At 45.9% G+C, this 19689-nt stretch overlaps 1 protein-coding gene across 1 annotated transcript in view; it reads right to left on the reverse strand.

Annotated features, from left to right (window-relative positions):
• The window catches only part of BAIAP2L1 (BAR/IMD domain containing adaptor protein 2 like 1), a 96722-nt gene extending 92910 nt beyond the window's left edge, over positions 1–3812 (reverse strand). The window contains exon 1 of the mRNA XM_037813543.1: positions 3528–3812. Coding sequence (XP_037669471.1) covers positions 3528–3578 — 51 coding nt within the window. The 5' untranslated portion in view covers positions 3579–3812. The remainder of the gene's footprint in view (positions 1–3527) is intronic.
• Positions 3813–19689: the final 15877 nt, after the last annotated feature.

The raw sequence follows: 19689 nt of genomic DNA on the forward strand, positions 1-19689 counted from the left end.
ATAACAATGATTGAATTAACAGAATGTAGACTGACAGAAAAGTTTGGTGACATAGGAGATCACCAAATTATGAAAATGTACTTGGTTTGTCCATTTTTTAAAAGGAGAGGGACACAGACTGGTATGGTAAATGGCATGTGGGTGCTGCTTACTCAGTCTTTGGGCCTCAGTTTCTCCATTTTAAAATGGTAAACAAACAGACAAATTCATGTTCAACTCACAGGGCTGCTTATATCCATTGAGTGAAACAAAATGCTCCTTGTAAAACAGCAAGCGAGGATGAGGGAGCCTGGTATATGAACGTTAATAAATGTTCATTCAGTCAACAAATACCTACGCCTACTATGTGTCAGGCACTGTTTTAAGTGTTTATAATAGAATAAAACAAAGCTCCTTGCCCTTGTGGAGTTCTCAGTCTAGTGGGGTGGGTAGACAGACGACCGTAATAAATAGATTGTTTATATAGTATATTCAAAGGTATTGCCTGCTATGGGGGAAAAAGGGGTGAAGTAGCACAGGGGGGCATTGTATGGGCATTGATGGGTAGAGGAATCTGCACCTTTAAAGAGTTAAGTAGGTCTCCCTGAGAAGGTGACATTTAAATGAAGACTTTCCCCTACTCCCTTCTCAGTGTCACTTCCTCCTTCAATGCTGCCTTATCAAGATTTACAGGTAAGGTATGACATCACCGGATGCCACACCCATTCTTCTTCAACTTCTCAACTTCCTAAGACTTTAATAGATCTAACTTCTAGCAAGATTGTGGCTACTGTTAATTAAGCCTTTGTTTTGTGTTTTTTTTTTAAGTTTATTTCTTCCACTAGTGTGTACTCATCACAAAACAATGCAAAATCACAAGCAAGCTTTTGAGGGCAAATTATAGGCACACTATAGACTCAAATATGGGGAGGGGGAGGGATCTTTGTTAGCAACAGTAACATTACTTGACATTTTTGGGTTATTAGGCCACTTGTTTGTGAAGTGGTAAAATGCAAATCCTCCTGGGAATCAGGATGACTCTCCAATAATCATTTGTCTAAGTATATATTTTAGAAAAGTCAGCAAACATGTAAACATATATGTAGGAATATTTGATACTGCATACAGAGGATCACACTACTTAATAATCTAAAGAATTTATTCCTTTATTTCAATGTTGGAGAAATGTGAGTATTTAAAAAACGAAATCTAAAAGCCACACCAGCAAGCCATAAAATCTCATTTGCAGGTGGCTTTTGCAAAGCACCTGAAGAGTTGTTTCTATTAGTAAAATACTGTAGATTGCTAGGTAATATAAAGGAAATCTCTTTTTAAGAGATTGTATTCACCAACACTGCCAGATTTTTACCATATTAACTTAAATTGTTTTCAGCTTTTGATGGGTGGGTGGGGTGGGGAAGAAGTGAATGAGGATGTGGTGAAAGGATTTCAGGTCCAATCAGTGCTGTGAATGCAAAATTTCATTGTGCATTTCCATCACTGCCAAAACATAAAATAGCCATCTTAGCTTCATTTTATAGATTATTTAAACTTATAGTCTTGCACTGTAAGTTCTTAGCCCACCACCGTGACATAAAAAATGTGATCCCAAAACATTAATGAAGAAATGGCACTTCAACCAGCAGACATCTAGTGAGCTTTACCACGCTTTAAGACACGTGGGAATAGAAAGTAATAAGGTTCTGGTCTCTGATTTACACTGCTTTCTGTTCTATAAAAACATATAACCAAAATGAAATCCACTATTGTTTCTCTCCTGCCCCATTTCTTCTGGTAAAATGACCTGCCTAAGTGGTTGACATTTATGGCACTGCAATGCACTTAAAGTACACCCCCTCCAAGAGTCATCACTAAAAGTCATGAAGAAGTGGGATAAAGAGCAAAGAGAGCAACTTACTCCTGAGCATCTGAGAGCGTTTGGGGGAGAGGAACTGTGCGCACGTGTTTTTTGTATCCCAGGACATACTTAGACACTACCTCAAATTTGCAGTGATCTGCATCCCTCAATTATATGTAATTTTCCCCTGAAGTCATCAAAGTAGCTACTACCCCCAAGCCTAAGAATGTTTTACATACACACTTTGTCAGCACCGCACACCTCTTTCCCCACCATCTATAGGACCATTTACATATTAACAATCTCAACATAAATATAAGCTTTTAACATTCCAATTTCTGGAATTTCAAAAACTTGTCTTCTATTAAGGGAACAGGGGAATAAGAAACAATTGGTCACGGTTGCTGAGCCCAAAAGTGCTGTCAACCCTTCCAGCCTCACCTCCTAGATCTCCCTATGTAGTATGATTTACATGTCACAGTACACACTTTTTGTACTCTGATGAAGGGAATCAATCTTTTAGACTTCAAAGGATAGATTATGAAATATTTTCATGGTTCTTTTATTCTTACCCAATAAAAGTCAATAAACTTCCTGATTTCAGGAACTCACTCAGACCTCCCAAGTCCAGAAACTAAATTTTAGGGTTAAAAAAAAAAAATCTATTAAAACGACCATACTGTGGGCCTTAAAGAGGGCTACTGATGAATTTAAAGAGCTTTGAAGTCTTGAGGGTTCAATGAGCCTTAGACGAATTAAAACAAAAGGTGTTTTGTATTCTATTTATAGCAGACGATTAAACACATATCTTATTTCAACTGGAATTCATTTATAAGTACTTACACTTACTAAGCTGGCCACTAATCCTAAATCTAAGACTGTTTCTGGAAATAGTCTCTCCTAAGAAATGCAAGTTAAGAGACCATCAAGGCATTCCCTAAGGTTAGGCCAATTTCATCAAAACCTCGAGCGCTCTTTGACTGCAATAACTTCGCAAAATAATCGACGTAGAAAGGCCGAGTTCAACTCGCAGCGGTGAAAAGGTCTAAGGGGGCAGGAGCCCGAAGTCGGGGCGCAGACTCGCCCCCCCAACCCACCCCGAAAGCCCCGGGGCCCCGGGGGAGAAGCCCGGCTCACCTGGCGGCTCCTCATCACCAGGCAGCCGCCCCCCTGCATTCCTGCGCGCATTATTTGCTCCCAAGAAACTCGAGCTTGTCTTTTTGGTCTCCGAGAGCTTAAAGCCCACAGCAGCCGCGCCGGCGTGGGCGCCGATTCCAAGGAGAGGCTGGGGCGCACGAGGTCGCCCCCGGGGACGAGCCAGACCTCGGGGGAGCGCCCGGCCCCCTCCTTCCACGCACCCCCTCCTCGGTTTTGCTGTGAAACGCGCAGTCCGACGGGCGCCGGGAGAGGCGGGTGGAGGCGGCGCGGGGGAGGGGAGCACGTTCCCGCCCGGTCTCCTCCTCGCCCTCCAGGGGAAGATTCCCCAAGTTTCCTCCGCGAAGATCGCTAGCCGCCGGCGGGGGCCTCCCGCTCCCCAGCCCTGGAGCCCCGAGCCCCCCCAGGCCCCCGGCCCTCGAACCCCGAACCCCATAACCCCGGCTCTCGAACCGCCCCCCAGGGCCCGAGGTCTACCCGAGACCCCGGCCCTCGAACCCAGAGCCCCCGTGCTCCCGCGCCCCCGCCGGCTCACCCGGTAGGTGTTCTCGGTGAGCCGGTTCACCTCCTCGGGCCCCCGCGACATGGCTGCGGCCGCCGGGTCTGCGAGCGCGGGACGCCGCGGCGGGGCCTCGTGGCCGCCCGACTCGGGGCGCGGCTGAGGGGCCCTCGAGAGGCGGCCGCCGCCACAGCCGTCCGCCCGGGAGTGCCGCGCGCGCCTCCGCCGGAGCCGAAGAGCCAAAACCCGGGGGATGGCTGCCGCCGCCGCGAAGCGCGAACTGCTGAGGAGACGCGGCCGGACGCGCCCGGGACGGCCCCACCTGAGGCGCGCGGGGCGGGGCGGCCCCACCTGAGGGCAGCGGGCGGCTGCGGGGCGGGGCGGAGGCGGGACGTGCGAGGGGGCGGGGCGACGCGGGGGCGGGGCAGCGCGGCCCGGGGGGCGGGGCGGCCCCACCTGAGGAGAACGGGCAGCTGCGGGGCGGGGCGGAGCGGGAGTGGGCGGGGCGAAGCGGGAGTGGGCGGGGCGGAGGTGGGACAGAGCGGGCGGGCTGGGCGGGGCAGGCGGCCCGAGCGGGGAGTGGCCGCTGGAGACGTCCCACCTTGCGTTGCCGACCTGCCGGGGCACGCCCCGGGGCAGAGAGCGATTAGTTACGGTGATTCTCGGGACGGATCCCGAAGGCCCCGAGATCCACCCCCTCCGCGGGCTGTCCCCACCTACAACTCCGGTGGTATTGATTTCTCTGCTGGACCCCTCCCTGCCCATCCTCCTGCTGTCCCCAAAGGGTTCTCAGAGGCGGAGAAAAGCGGCTCCACTTGCAATTTTGGGAGCTCCAGATATATCAAAAAAAAAAAAAAAAAATCACTAAATGCTAAGATCTGGATATGGAAATGACAGTATACTTTTAAAGTTTACGTTAAGAACTAGTTTTAACACAATGCCATACGACCATGCTGAGCACACTAGGATTTATAAAATCATGGTGCAGGGAGTTAAGTGCTGTGGAGGTGGATCCCTGGGGCTCCCTGGGTGGCTCCACCCCAGCCCCAGCCCTGCCCTGGGGTGCCTGCTGTCCTTTCAGGGCCTCTCTGGCAGTGTGAGCCCAGGGCTGGGGCCACCCAGACTCCAAAGTCCCACAATAGCCATCTTCCAATGGAAGACAGCACTAGACATCTGGGACCCCCACCAACGAGCATGGAATCGCTTTCTGATTTTTAAAAACTCCAATCTGGGTGCAATTGCCTCTTTTTTGGACTGTGGGATATGAGGCTGAAGTTCACCAGGAAACATACACAAAGAAGGAACTGTGAGGTGCAGATGGGAATATCAAGAGCCGGAGATGCCTCTGAAATTCGAACAGAAACACAACTTGGACTCTGGGGCAATCTTATTGGGTTTCGCAGGCTGTAAAACATATCACACTTGAGAACCAAAAGGTTATGTGTTCTTGGGTGTTGGGGAGAAATGATGTTTTGGCCCCTGGCTTTAGAGTGGAAGCAGCTTTCTCTTTCCCTTAGCAGGTTTCCGGCATTTAGCTCCTGAGATCTGGCCAACTGGGTTTCATTTGCCATTTGTGAGTTGCACTCATGAACTTATAATTACCACCATTATTATTAGGGTCTTCAAGTATGTCTGTGAGTTTCATTTAAACTTGAAAATCACTGCCTTCTCTTTGCAGATCACCTTTCATCTTAGCTCTTCCCTTTGCCTTGCCAAGAGTGGGGTCATTTCATCCTCTGCTGCGAGGCAGCCAAGAGAGTTGCTGGGAAGAGAGCAGAGGTTTAACCTTTCACACCCCACAGCCCAAGCAGTGTGGTTCAGAGCCAGAAAAGCGAGAGATGAACAAACCACCAAAAACCCAGCAAATATCTCAAATGGCCTTGATTTGATTGCCGAGGTTGGAATTGGATGGAAAGATCAGGTTCATCATCATCGGATGCAAATCTTCACCCAGGTGTTTGGTCTCATTTCACTTACATACGTGAAAATAATTTCTGGATTATGACCCTGCTGCCCCTTTAGAAGTCTTTGAGAACAGTCAGTTTTGGGGTCTGTGCCGACGTGTAGGGTAATGCAGTCCGGCCCGAGCTCAGTGCATGGCACACAGCTGTCTGGCAGCAGGTATTTGTCAAAGGAAAGAACAAGTGAGGTGCCAGGTGCTGTGCAGGGGCTGCCTGTCGGTGTACAGAAGATGCAGGGCTCCATGCAGGCCTTCCATACACGTGCACAAGGTGGAAGTTAAGGAGATTGCAATGAAAGCCATCACAGGAGGACAGTCAGATGTGCTCTTGGTGTAAAAAAGTATGAGTGCTCTCGAAAGGGCATTTATATTAGGCTCTTCAAATATGTTTGTTGGTTTCCTGTAAACTTGAAAATCCACTAACACAGTTGTTCTGAGACATCGTGGAGCTCAGAGGGAGGGAAAGCGAGGCCCCTAGGAAGGAATGACTCAGGAGGTGCGGGGCGGCCACCGTTGTTTTGTCAGCAGCTCTCGGGGAAAGCCCTGCTGCAGCTACAGCTGCGTCAAACACCTGCCTGAAGCAAAGCTGGCTTGGCTGTCTCTGGAAATCAGCCTCTCCAGGGGCAGAGAACCAAGGTTCCCTCTTTTTGCACCTCCCTGAGTTTAAATAATCAAAGATCCTGTCTGTGTTAACAAAGTTTGTAAGACTAGCAGGTGACAGTGTCGATGCGATTTTGAAAACCACAACCAAAAAAGGCTCTCGGGTACTGCTTCTTCTGAACTTACTGTGGGACCTGCTGAGGGGGTGTCTGCCATGGTGGGCACATTCACAAAGATTCCACTATTTCGTGACAAAAGAGGTCCTTGCCAATGACAGCAGTTTTGTGCAAATGCTCATATACTGGGAGCATGGGGACTTAGCTTTTCTCATTCTGAAAAAGCAAATTTGAATTGAAAACACATATACCTTACTGTAAACTAGAATGCAGGTTACCAGGGCCAGAGTGGGGGTAGGGAGTAGGGCGTTGTGCCAGGTTGGATATATTATGTCCCCCAAGAAAAAGCCATGATCTTTTAATCCGGTCTCATGGGATATTGGGATTAGGTTGTTTCCATGGAGATGTGACTCACCCAACTGTGAGTGATACCTTTGGTTAGGGTGTGACCTCTTATTGAATATTTCCATGGAGGTGTGGCCCCGCCTATTCATTGTGGGTCTTAATTAAATCATTGGAGCCCTATAAGTGCTCAGTGAGAAGGAGCTCGCAGCTGCAGCTGAGACACACGTTTTTTGAAGATGGCCATTGAAAGCAGATTTTGCTACTCCAGAATTTGCCTGGGAGAAACTAAGAGAATACCCCCAGATGCCTAGAGAAAACTCCTGGGAGAACGCCACTTTGAAACGCAACCTGGGAGCAAGCAGACGCCAGCCACATGCCTTCCCGGCTAACAGAGGTTTTCTGGATGCCAATGACTTTTCTCCAGTTAAGGTACCCTATTGTTGATGCCTTACCTTGGACACTTTATTTTCTGAAGACTGTAACTTTGTAACCAGATAAACCCCTTTTATAAAAGCCAATCCATTTCTGGTATTTTGCAGCATTAGCAAACTGGAACAGGAGTTAAAGCTTAAATTGTACCGAGTTTCTTTTTTAGATGATGGCAAAGTTTTGGTAGTGGATGGTGACAATGGTAACACAACATTGTGAGCACAGTGAATAGCACTGAACTATATATTTGAATGTTGTTAAAAGGGGAGATTTTAGGTTGTATGTATATGTTACTAGAATAATAATAATAATAATAATAACCTAGGACTGTCTGACACAAATAGTGAACCCTAGTGTAAACCATGGCCTATTCTTTCATCACTTGTAACCAATGTACCACGCTAATGCAAGTTGTTAATAATGGAGAAAGGGGCATATGGGAACTTGATATTTGCTGCATGTTTTTCTGTAAATCTACAACTTCTCTAATAAACACGCACACACACACACACACACATACACATTTACCTCTCTGTCACTTTTTTCCAATCCAGGTAGCATTCACTTCTCCAACGTGCCAATCTCATCTCCACCTTAGAGTTTTGCACTAGCTATTCTCTCTTCCTGGAATGTTCCCCAGCCCCTCCTCCCCCCAGCTCTTTTTTTGTCATGTGGGTGGATTTCATTCTAGATGCTGCTTCAGAGAGGCCTTCCACTCAACCTGTAGTATTTCCGGCTCCCTCCATCTTATCATTCTACTTTAATTTTAATTGCACTGGTTGCTAGATGTGATTGGCTGAAAAGTGGCTCCCCAAAGATGTCCACCTCCTAATGCCTTTGAATGATATCTCATGTGGCAAAAGGGACTTTGCAGAAAGGATTAAGTTAGGGATCTGGCAATGAGGAGATTTCTCTGGGTTAGCTGGGGTGGGGTGGGGGTGGGGATCTGATGTCATCACAATGGTCCTTAGAAGATCCAAGGAGTCACCAAAATCAGAGGAGGAGGAGATGTGAAGACTGAAGCATGTTGGTCGTGGAGGAAGGAACCACAAGCCAGGGAATACGGCAACCATAAAAAACTGGAAGAGGGAAGGTCACAGATCCCCTACCTCCATCCCCGGAGCCTCCAGAAGGAACCAGCCCAGCTGACACCTAAATTTTGTCCCTGTGAGACTCGTTTCAGACTTCTGACCCAGAATCCATGTGCACTGTATTAAGCCTTTAAGTCTGTGGTAATTTGTTACAGCAGCACTATAGCAAGCTAATGCACCAGCTACACTGTTTCTTGTTCATTTGTTTGCTGTTGTTCTCCTCCCAGCCCCACCCCACCATTAGAATGCAAATCCCCTGAGGGATCATTTTTGTTCTGTTTGCTGCAGGTTCCTAAGTGCTTGGCAGGTAGGGGCTCAAGAACTGTTAAGAGGGTGCGTTTATGAGGTTGTCAAGATGCTCGTTATTTCATAAGAAATAATTAGATCAGGGGTTTGCTTTTTCTAACTTTAAGAAAACAACAATGAAATAGACTGTCACAAAACAGATTGTGCAGCTAAAGCCCTTGAAAGGAATATACAGATTTTAGATTCAACACATATCAAAAGTTAACAAAGCATTGACATCAATTAGTTCTGAGAAGGCTACCGTGAAACTTCCCACACAGTGCATTGCCGGTCAGTGTCATGTGAATGCACTGAGTATGTTAGTGATCGAAAAAGGAAAATAGTTAGGAAATTCAAAAAACACTCCATGATGAGTTTAAAGTATGGATGGGGATGGTGGCCTAAGAAATTGTAGTGTCATCCCTCCTAGGAATAAAGGTTAAACGCAGCATGTTTAAGGAAGCTCAAATCTTGTAGAGAGGACATTTTATCCAGCAACATTTTAATAGCTGTTATCATGTCTTGCCTCAATGAGCCCTTAAGTTTCCAATGATACAATCAGATCTGGAGATGTTGACATGATAGTTTAGCTGGGTATAGAAATCACGGACTGCGGTTCTTTTCCTTTAGCACTTTGAACCTTTTTTTCCCATGGTTTGTGGCCTCAATTATTGGTATTGAGAAGTCTGAGGTCAGACTTTTCTCTCTGGTAGCTTTTATGTTCTCTCTCTTTCTTTGATTACTGTAGCCTTGTAGTAAGCTGATCATTTTGTCTGTAGGAATCCCATGTGGCCTGGTTTGTATAGTATTCATTTTTCATTTGTTCCTACCAGACACTATAAGGGGCTCATCAGCACAGGCCAGTTTTAGTGTCAATTTCTCATTTGGAGATTCCTGCAACACTTGGGATAGTGTAAAATTCAGACTCTTCACCTGCCCAATGTTACAGGCTTGGGGGTTAATTTCTCACAGGATATTATTTTTCTACTTAAGACTCCAGGTACATCAGGCTTGCCTGTCCTTCCCTGTCCAATAAGTATTTTCTAGCCCCCCTGGTGTGACTGGGGCTTAGTTTCTACTCTCCATCTTGCACAGGTCACAAGTCCTTAAGCAGGTGAAACATGAAACATTTGAAATACCTGACCATTTGGGCCTGTTTCCAGCTCCAATGTCTCCGCCCCACTCCAAGGGCAGCCATAGCATCTGCTGATGTGCTTGGCTTGCTTTCTTTGTGTGTTTGGCTCCTTGTATATTCTCTTTCTTTTCTTGCAAACTCAGCTATGTATTAAAATATTTTTGCTACATTTTATCCGCAATTTTAAGGTATTTGTAACTGGGGGAATTCTGGGTTGTACAGTCCGCCATGTTGCTGGATCCAGAAGCCTGAAAGTGCCTCTGTAGTTTCCATTTGAGACGTTTTGTGAAGTGTTAAGAACCGGGCTAGTAGCTTAAGGTCTTGTTTCAGTTTGCTTTTATCTGTAGGAAATACTGAGCCTGGCATTTTTCACTTCTTGGCCTGTTTTTTTCACCTCTGAAATAGAGTAGTTGGTCTTCAAGTTGCTTTTAGTTCTGTCTCTTCCCCTAAGTACAGGTTGGCCTCTTGACAACAGGCTGTTTGCCTACGGCCAAGGTAACCTGAATATTCTTTACTTTCCCAAGGGTAGAAATGGAGAAGCACTGCTCTGTTGTCCTGAAAACTCCTCAGTATTTGGCTTCATGGGGAAAATGGCCTAGCTGGGTTTGCAGAAGTTGATCTGCCCGGCCTACCTTCATTTGCCTGGTCTTGATTTTCCATGGGAGAGCATCAAAAAAGGCCAACAGAGAAAGTTCAGATTTTCCTTTCCTCAGCAGATTCCATTTTCCATATTTACCAAATTTCAAATATTGACCACTTCTGCAAATTACCTTTCAGTAGAACTTAAATCCTTGCACTGCATGCCCAGTATTTTTCCTTGATAAATAAATGCAATGAGTACTGGGACAATTTTACCTTCAGCTGATGCTTTTTTCAGAAAGGGAAGACTTAGGAAAAGAAACGGTGGAGTACTTTTACAGAAATCTATTGAGGCAGATAAATAATTCTCATTTCCTTTCCTGCTATTCTCACAGCAGGTAAGCCAGAAAGAAAACATCTGGATTGCCAAGTAGTTTCCCAAAGTGAACAGCAGAGGATGCTAAGGGCATGGAATATAGTGGAATATTCCTTTCCACTAGGATGATTTGTCTTTTATCATTTTAATTCTTTCAGCAACACCATGCTGCCTCTGATGAGACTTTTTGGCCTTTTTGTCTGCACCCCACCTCATTACATATCTGTGCTTGTGCTCCTGTGTCGGGTACCACGTCTCTATACCTTTAGTACTGGGCCCTGGCATTTCTAGTATATTTCTTTCCAGAATAGCTTAGACCCTCTGTAAATTGTCCCTCTATCATTGTGACGCGGCCCTAAATCTTAATTTCTCTGGATCCGTGATGAGAGAATGCAACTGTTTCCCTAAAAGGGGGAAGTATTAGCCCTGTGGATCTTGAAATTCAGCATAAAATGGAAATTTCCATTAGGCAAATGCATACGATGATAAATAATTAAGTAAAACTTTGAGTGGTAATTTATGTGTTTCTTTAAAAATGTCCCCCACGTATTGACATTGAGGAGCACAAGTATGCTTAAGAATCAATGGAAACTCTGCTGAGTACAAAAGGCAGACTTTGCCATCTGAGCCTGTTGTAATGTCCCATTAGTATCTGATGGCTCTAAAACTTTTAGCACGTGTCTAGCGGTAATGTCGAGCAGGACTGTGGGTCCAGAAGTGGAAGTCACAAATCCATGCTGGAAAGACCTTCACGAATTTAATACTTATCACTAGGATGCACTCACCAATTAAAAGCATGAATTCTATGCATTACTTGTTTTATTTAGAGATAGTTCAAGTCTATAATTTCTATAGCCTTAGGAAATAAGCAGAAGTATGAGGGCAAATAGTCAATCTCCTTTTTCTACTCTAGGGTCTGGAGAGCTAAAAACTTGACTTCCCAGTCTCCTTGCACTTAGGAGTGGCAAAAGAGACACATTTCTGTCCAAAGAGAAATACACCTTTAAAGTTCTGCTATAGAGGGTAAGAGGCAAAATAATTGGGGTTCATGCAACCTTTTGCTTAGCCCCCTAGGAACTGCCAAGGGAGCAGATGTTACATCCATGCAAGAAGCAGCAGCCATCTCACAAGATGAAGCAACAAGCAAGACTGAAAGTCAACAAGTTAACATATATTGCCAGGTGGAGAGATTAAGCCTGGGACCCAGCTGGGGCCAGTGATCCCAGAGTTTTCTGCTCTTTGCAGCTGAAAGCATTCCTGCTTGACATCTATTGTTACGACAATTTGGGAGATTTTGAGATTGTGTTGAATTCAACATATACCAATGTTAACAAACCAACCACCACCACAACAAAATCCAAATGGAGGAAAAAGGCTTTCTGAAACTTCTAATACATTTAATTCTCTTCATTTTCACGACGATCATGTACTGGAGATAAAAACAAAAGACATGTGGGCTGCCAAATTCAACTAAGATTATGGAGACCAAAAGAGGGAAATGTTATTAAAATCGGGACCCTCCTGGAAAAAAATCCCATGTTGGCTGTGTTTGTATCCTTAAGCCACTTTCCAAAAGCACTTTTATTTTACTGTAATTGAAGAACATACTTTTACACCCACTTTTCCAAGAAATAAATTCCCATGTGATTTGTCAACACTGGCAAATAAAAATCTTGTAACGATAAATCATCCACCTTGCTTTTGTCATTTTTATTGCAAGACTTTCCACAAAACAACCACAATGACAACAATGACAACAGCCACAGAAAACATGTCCCTGAATCAGAGCACACTCATGGATTTTTATTGGCTAACGTGATGATACAGCTCTGCACCTGTAATTGAGTTCCTCATTCTTGGGAAGTTTCTCCTATAACAGCAGCTTTCTTCAGAACACAAATGGAGGTTATATTTTGGCTACTGACCCCTAGCACAAAATGTCATTCTGAACTCCTTAGGTTTTGAAACATTTGGATATTGGGCATTAAGCAGACAAAATATTTGGGTGTCTGCATTTTCTCTTGCTTCAACTGAGCAAGGTGTTTGACTTTTGAGTTGACTCTGGAGTCTAGACTCCATGGATTTTGCTTCCGCATAGGCAATGCAGCTTGGGAAAGAGAGTGGCATGTGGCATCTTGAAATGTTTCCAGGCATTTCCAACTTGGATCTCTGTTACAACGAGAAACCCCTCCCCAATCCGTCACAGCCCCCAGGCTGTCCCGCCTGTGACTTGTTGGGGCCCTTGCTGCCATGTGACTGTGACAGGGCCCGATGGCTACGTGATCTGTACCGGCTCAGTTTGTCAGCACTGCTGTAACAAAACCACACACTGGAAAGCCTAAAAAACAGAAATGGACTGTCTCACAGTTCTGTAGGCCAGACAGCTGAAATCACGGCATCGGCAGAGCAGTGACCCTTCCGAAGCCTGTGGGGTTCTAGCAGTGGCTTGACAGCAACCCTTATCTCAGGCTCTGCCTCTGTCTCGTGGCAGTCTGTCTGTCTGTCTCTTTCTGTCGAAATTTCCTCTCCTGGAAAGGACGCTAGTCATATTGGATTCCAGCCCACCTTGATCTCCAATTTGGCCTCATCTGAACTAATCACATCTCCAAAGACCCTATTTCCAAACAAGTTCACATGACAGGACCGGGGGTTAGGAGATGGACATGCCTTTTTGGAGGACACAGTTGAACCCGTAACTGTAGGTCTGGTGGACCTGGCTCCTGTCTAACCCGGAGCAGATCACGTCCTGTCCTCAGGCCTCCGTCTCCTGGTCGATGGGGAAGGAGTGGGCAGCTCTCCCGCTGCCCTGCGAGGGCACTCTCCGCCGGCCAGCCCAGCATCCTCAGGAATGCGCCAAGCCAGAAGCTGCAGTTCTGCTGTTCAATCATCCTGGCTCCTGGGGCTGATGGCCAGGAGGAGACCCCCTGGGCGGTGGCAGCTGCCCGGGTGCAGGCAGAGGGCGGTTGTCCGGCGGCATTCCAAGGCTGCAGGAGCTGCCGCCCTCCCCCTTCCAGGCTGCCTTTGATCTCCAGATCACTCCATTTTACTATAAAACAGAGATTGCAGCAATTGCTGGAGGGCTGTTTCTCCCGGACCTTCTGGCTCCCAGACTGGTTGGTGGGATCATCTGTAATTCCCCTACCCCTCGCAGGTTGTGCAACCACTTTGCAGATGCATTTTAAGCTTAATTAAAAAAAAAAAAATTTTTTTTTTGAAAGAGCCAAAACTTTTTGATTTATTTTTGCTGGCCTGCTCGTCTTAATGAGTCTGAGTCACTGACATTTAGCATTTGTGTTGGTAGGGAAGGAAGCCAGCCACAGATGGGACAGGTGACCCGGAAGGCCGAAAGGAATTTCTCCTGGGCCCTCGCTGGCTCCCAGGCCACCACTCGGAGAAGGCTGCTTTGGAGGCAGGCCTGGGGCAAGCTGCTGGAATTTGAGCCCACACTTAAGAGATCTCAGTTAGCCTGATATATTCTTTGCCAACCTCACCACGGAACCCCTGTCCCCCTCCTCTGCCTGTTGAAATCATCGCTCCTGGCCTGATTTTGCTGTCTCTGTCACAGATGGTTTAGCAAACCTTTCTGTCACTTGCTTGCTGTGTGTCCTTTGCCAAGGCAGGTCACCACTCCGAGCCTTTGTTCTCATTTGCAGAGTGGGAATGAGATAGTCTGAGTTCTGCAAATGTGACTTTGACAGAGGCCGTGAGGGGAAGTTGGGGGCAGGGGGATTCGGAGACCCCTTAATCGCAACTCCTTCCACCAACAGTTATGTCTCATCTGAAGGGGTTTCTCTCCAGCTTCCTTCTCCACGTCCGAGGTCACTCCCGGGAGCCAGCCTCTCGCCTGTTTGGAGGCGATGATTCACCTTGACCAGCTGCTCACCCCTGAGTCAAGATCGATCTGGAGGCCCAGGATGGATGTGACGTCATCAGCAAACACGGCTGGTCCCAGACACGGAGGCGGCTCTGTTTGCCCGGTGGATAAATGCCACCGCCCTGGCTGGGCCTTGGAGGGCAGGGTGAAGGGCGAGCTGACTGTGCAGTGATGGGCGAGTGAAGGGACCTCTGGATGGGAAAACTCTTCAGGGGTCAGCTGCAATTTTGCTCAAGTCACTGTTCTGGGGAAGGTGAGCCCTCCACTCCGGCCCCAAGGGACACCGAGCAGCAGCTGGTCGGCTGGCTACTTTGACCCTTGGAGGCTGTGTCCTGTCTCTCCCAAAGTCCAAGCCGAGCCCCCCTAATCGTTGCCTCCTGACCATGTACGCCTCAGCTAAAGGGTAGTGGGCTCCTTGAGGGCAGGGACAACTGCTCAGCACAGTAGATCCTTGGCCCGAGCTCCAAGCCTGCTCCGTCATGGTTTAGAAAACATAAACAAATCTTTTCCCCCAGTTTTAATGTCCTAGGGCTGCTGTAACAAAGCACCAAAACCTGGATGGCTTAAAGCAACAGGAATTTATTGTTTTGCAGTTTGGAGGCCAGAAATCCCAAATCAAGGTGCTAGCAGGGCCGTGCTCCCTCTGAAACCTTTGGGGGCTCCTTCCTTGTCTCCGCCTGTCCTCGGTGGTCCTGGGCTTACAGCTGCGTCACCCCAATCCCCGCTTCCACCTCCACGCGGCCTTCTCCCTTCCTCTCTGTCTGTGCTTGCAGATTTCCGTCTTCTCATGAGGACACTGGTTATACTGAATCAGGGCTTACCCTAATTCAGTTTGGCCTCACTTTAACTCATCACATCTTCAAAGATCCTATTTCCAAATACAGTCATGTTCTTGGGGCTAGGGTGAGGACTTAGAGAGCCAAGGAGCCACCCTGGGGCAGAGGGCTGGAGCCACCCTGGGCCAGTCCGGTTGTAGGCAGGGGCAGGTCAGGGGCCACCCTGCACGTCAGCTCCTCCTCCTCCAGTCCACAGACTCATTGGAGCCTGAGGCAGATGGAAAAAAAAATCATAAAATCCTGCCTTTATTTAAAATTTCCATATTTTGTTCACCATGGATTTTTTCTGCATTCATTTTGATTTTTGCAAATGTTGCATTAAAATATTCTTCATCTGGCTGACTGAGGTTTTTTGGTGCTCCCAGAAATTTTGTGCTGAGGCCTCTGAACGTGCTTGGGGCACTGCCGGTTTGTCAGAGGCCGGCTGGACGGACAGAAAGGGGTGCTGGAGCCAGGTGACCTGGCCCTGGAGTCCACTCTGCCTTATGGTGAAGACCCAAAGGCCCACCTTGCTTCATGGTCCGCCGAGAACCAGAGGCCTGGAACCTTCCTGAGCTCCAGGGGCTGCCTGGGACCGAGGACGGCGGGGTCTGTGCGGGCTGCGCTGGCTGCCCGCAGTGGCCACTAGATGGCGCGCTGGCTGCACAGGTGAGCTCAGCCCTTGGCAGCCACTTGTTGTCACCGGGCGCACCTGTTCAGGTGAGCCCCACCGCAGGCCCGTTTGACAGATGAGAAGACTGAGTGAGGCCCAGGGAGGTGAACTGACTTGCCTGCCACCTGTTAGCATCTAGCTGATTCTGGTTCCAGGTTCTTGTATCCTACCTGGAGTAGCAGAACTCCCTGTCTCCCTAGATCACTTGTTCTTAATCTGTTTTAGGTCTCAGGCTTCTGTGAAAATCTGGTGAAAGCTACAGAACGCTTCCTTGGAAAAATGTTGCAAATAATTTCATGGGCTTCAGGAACAGCACGGGAATAGATTAAGAGCCTCTGCTCTATGTGTTTAGAGGATGTAAATTTGATTTGGGGTTTATATTTAACACCCAACTTCCTGCTCCAGGTATGAATCTAACCATATAATCCATTTACTCATTCAAAAAACGTTTATTGGGCACTTGCTATGGGCTAGGCACTTTTCTAGGTGTTCGGGATACATGCCTTTATGAAAGCAAATAATAAAAATGAACCTAATTAGTGCTGTCCTTGAAATATTTCCAGTTTTGCCCTTCTGTGTACATGCTAAGATTTTACTTCCTCGTTTCCTTGCCATTGGTGAAACCATGTGACCAGTTCTGGCCAATGAATTGTGAAGAGAAGTGACGCGTTACCTCCAGCCCAGACTATTTAATTGCTGGCTTCGACAACCCCAGGGGTTCTCTTTTGGTCCTGACATGGACACGTTTAAGACAGAGGCTGTTCAATCGGCCTAGGTCCCCAAGACATGGTGCCGAGTGGGAAATAAACATTTGTTTTCTTAAGTCACTGAGATTTTGCGGGATGTTTGTTACTGTGGCATAACCTGGCCTATTCTGACTGATACAATAAATAAATGAATACTCTAAAATAATTACATAGATTGTTAGAAATGGATTAGAGCCAGGGGTGAAAGAGAAAGTTGAGCAGGATAAGCGGTATTGGAAAAGTGTGGGGGGGGGGTGGAGGGGAAAGAAGATGGAACTATAATAGGGTGATCAAGATAGGCTTCAATGGGAAGTAATATTTGAAAAGGAAGCTTTGCTTTCCTTGAGCAACTAACATGCTTCCCCTTTCCCCAAAATGAGAATTATGTCAAGATTTCATGTCTCTTTTCTTTTTAGTTGCCATGGAGCTCAGAGTCAAATTTGAAACTCAACTATAACACAATAACCACCTGGGGATCTGCAGGGCCTGAATATTTGTGTGTTTACTTTCTCCCACCTTGACTTCTTGACTTCCTACTTTTAATTTTCAGTCTTAAATTTTCATTTTTATTTTACCATATGTGTTCTTGCTATAAGTTGTCTCAAATCTATATGTAAAAATGTGGAATGGAAGATAAAGAAAGAAATAAACATAACTGAATAAAGTTGCTTTTTTTTTCTTTTTTTTTCCCCCATTTTTATTGAGATCGTTCAGATACCATACAATTATCCAAAGATCCAAAGTGTACAATCACTTGCCTCTGGGTACCCTCATACAGCTGTGCATCCATCACACTTAATTTTTGTTCAATTTTTAGAAACTTTTCATTACTCCAGACAAGAAGTAAAGTGAAAGATGAAAAAAGAAAAAAAGAAACGGAAACTCTAAACCTCCCCTATCCCTAACCAATCCCCCTCAATTGTTGACTCCTAGTATTGATATAGTACGTTTGTTACTGTTTATGAAAAAATGTTGAAATACTACTAACTGTAGTATATAGTTTGTGACAGGTATATAGTTCTTTCCTATATGCCCCTCTATTATTAACTTCTAATTGTATTGTCATACATTTGTTCTGGTTCATGAAGTGATTTCTAGTATTTGTACAGTTGATCATGGACATTGCCCACCACAGGATTCAGTTTTGTACATTTCCATCTTTTGACCTCCAACTTTCCTTCTGGTGACATATATGACTCTGAGCTTCCCCTTTCCACCTCATTCACACACCATTCGGCGCTGTTAGTTATTCTCACATCTTGCTACCAACACCCCTGTTCATTTCCAAACATTTAAGTTCATCCTAATTGAACATTCTGCTCATACTAAGCAAGAGCATCTACATTTCTTCCACAAGGCAGGAGGGAGAGTCAAAGAAGGTAGAGGCAAAAGAAAGAGGAAACAAAAAAAAATGACAGCTAGGAAGCAGCAAAAGGAAAAATAACCTTAAATCAAAGTAGAATAAAGAATCAGACAATACCACCAATGTCAAGTGTCTAACATGCCTCCCCTATCCCCCCCTCTTATCTGCATTCACCTTGGTATATCACCTTTGTTACATTAAAGGAAGCATAATACAATGATTCTATTAGTTACAGTCTCTAGTTTATGCTGATTGCATCCCTCCCCCAATGCCTCCCCATTTTTAACACCTTGCAAAGTTGACATTTGCTTGTTCTCCCTCGTAAAAGAACATATTTGTACATTTTATCACAATTGTTGAATACTCTAGATTTCACCAAGTTACACAGTCCCAGTCTTTATCTTTCCTCCTTTCTTGTGGTCTCTCACATGCTCCCCACCTTCCTCTCTCAACCGTGTTCATAGTTACCTTTGTTCAGTGTACTTACATTGTTGTGCTACCGTCTCCCAAAATTGTGTTCCAAACCACGCACTCCTGTCTTCTATCACCCTGTAGTGCTCCCTTTACTATTTCCTGTAGGGCAGGTATCTTGTTCACAAAGTCTCTCATTGTCTGTTTGTCAGAAAATATTTTGAGCTCTCCCTCATATTTGAAGGACAGCTTTGCTGGATACAGGATTCTTGGTTGGTGGTTTTTCTCTTTCAGTATCTTAAATATATCACACCACTTCCTTCTTGCCTCCATGGTTTCTGCTGAGAGATCCGCACATAGTCTTATTAAGCTTCCTTTGTATGTAATGGATCACTTTTCTCTTGCTGCTTTCAGGATTCTCTCTTTGTCTTTGACATTTGATAATCTGATTATTAAGTGTCTTGGCGTAGGCCATTCATATCTCTTCTGTTTGGAGTACTCTGCGCTTCTTGGATCTGTAATTTTATGTCTTTCATAAGAGATGGGAAATTTTCATTAATTATTTCCTCTATTATTGCTTCTGCCCCCTTTCCCTTCTCTTCTCCTTCTGGGACACCAATGATACGTACATTATTGTACTTTGTTTCATCCTTGAGTTTCCGGAGACATTGCTCATATTTTTTCATTCTTTTCTCCATCTGCTCCTTTGCATGTAGGCTTTCAGGTGTTTTGTTCTCCAGTTCCTGAGTGTTTTCTTCTACCTCTTGAGATCTGCTGTTGTATGTTTCCATTGTGTCTTTCATCTCGTGTTGTGCCTTTCATTTCCATAGATTCTACAAGTAGGTTTTTTGAACTTTTGATTTCTGCCGTATACATGTCCAGTTCTTCCTTTACAGCCTCTATCTCTTTTGCAATATCTTCTCTAAACTTTTTGAATTGATTTAGCATTAGTTTAAATTCCTGTATCTCAGTTGAAGTGTACGTTTGTTCCTTTGACTGGGCCATAACTTTGTTTTTCTTAGTGTAGGTTGTAATTTTCTGTTGTCTAGGCATGGTTTCCTTGGTTATCCAAATCAGGTTTTCCCAGACCAGAACAGGCTCAGGTCCCAGAGGGAAGAAATATTCAGTATCTGGTTTCCCTGTGGGTGTGTCTTAGAAAATTGCTCCACCCTTTGATGCCTCAGGTCACTGTGCTTTTCTGCCCAGCAGGTGATGCCTGTTAGCCTATAATTTTTGACTGGTGTGAGGAGATATGGCCGTGTTCCCCCAGGCTCTGGGGTCTGGTTCTGAATGGAAAGGGCCCCACCCCTTTCCTCCTAGAGAAGACAGACCCCTCAGGTGGAGGTCATTAGCATTTCAATGGTCTCGCTCTCTGCTTGTGGTGTCTCCACCCTTCCCCG

Source organism: Choloepus didactylus, chromosome 21, assembly GCF_015220235.1.
Source record: "Choloepus didactylus isolate mChoDid1 chromosome 21, mChoDid1.pri, whole genome shotgun sequence".
NCBI lineage: Eukaryota > Metazoa > Chordata > Mammalia > Pilosa > Megalonychidae > Choloepus > Choloepus didactylus.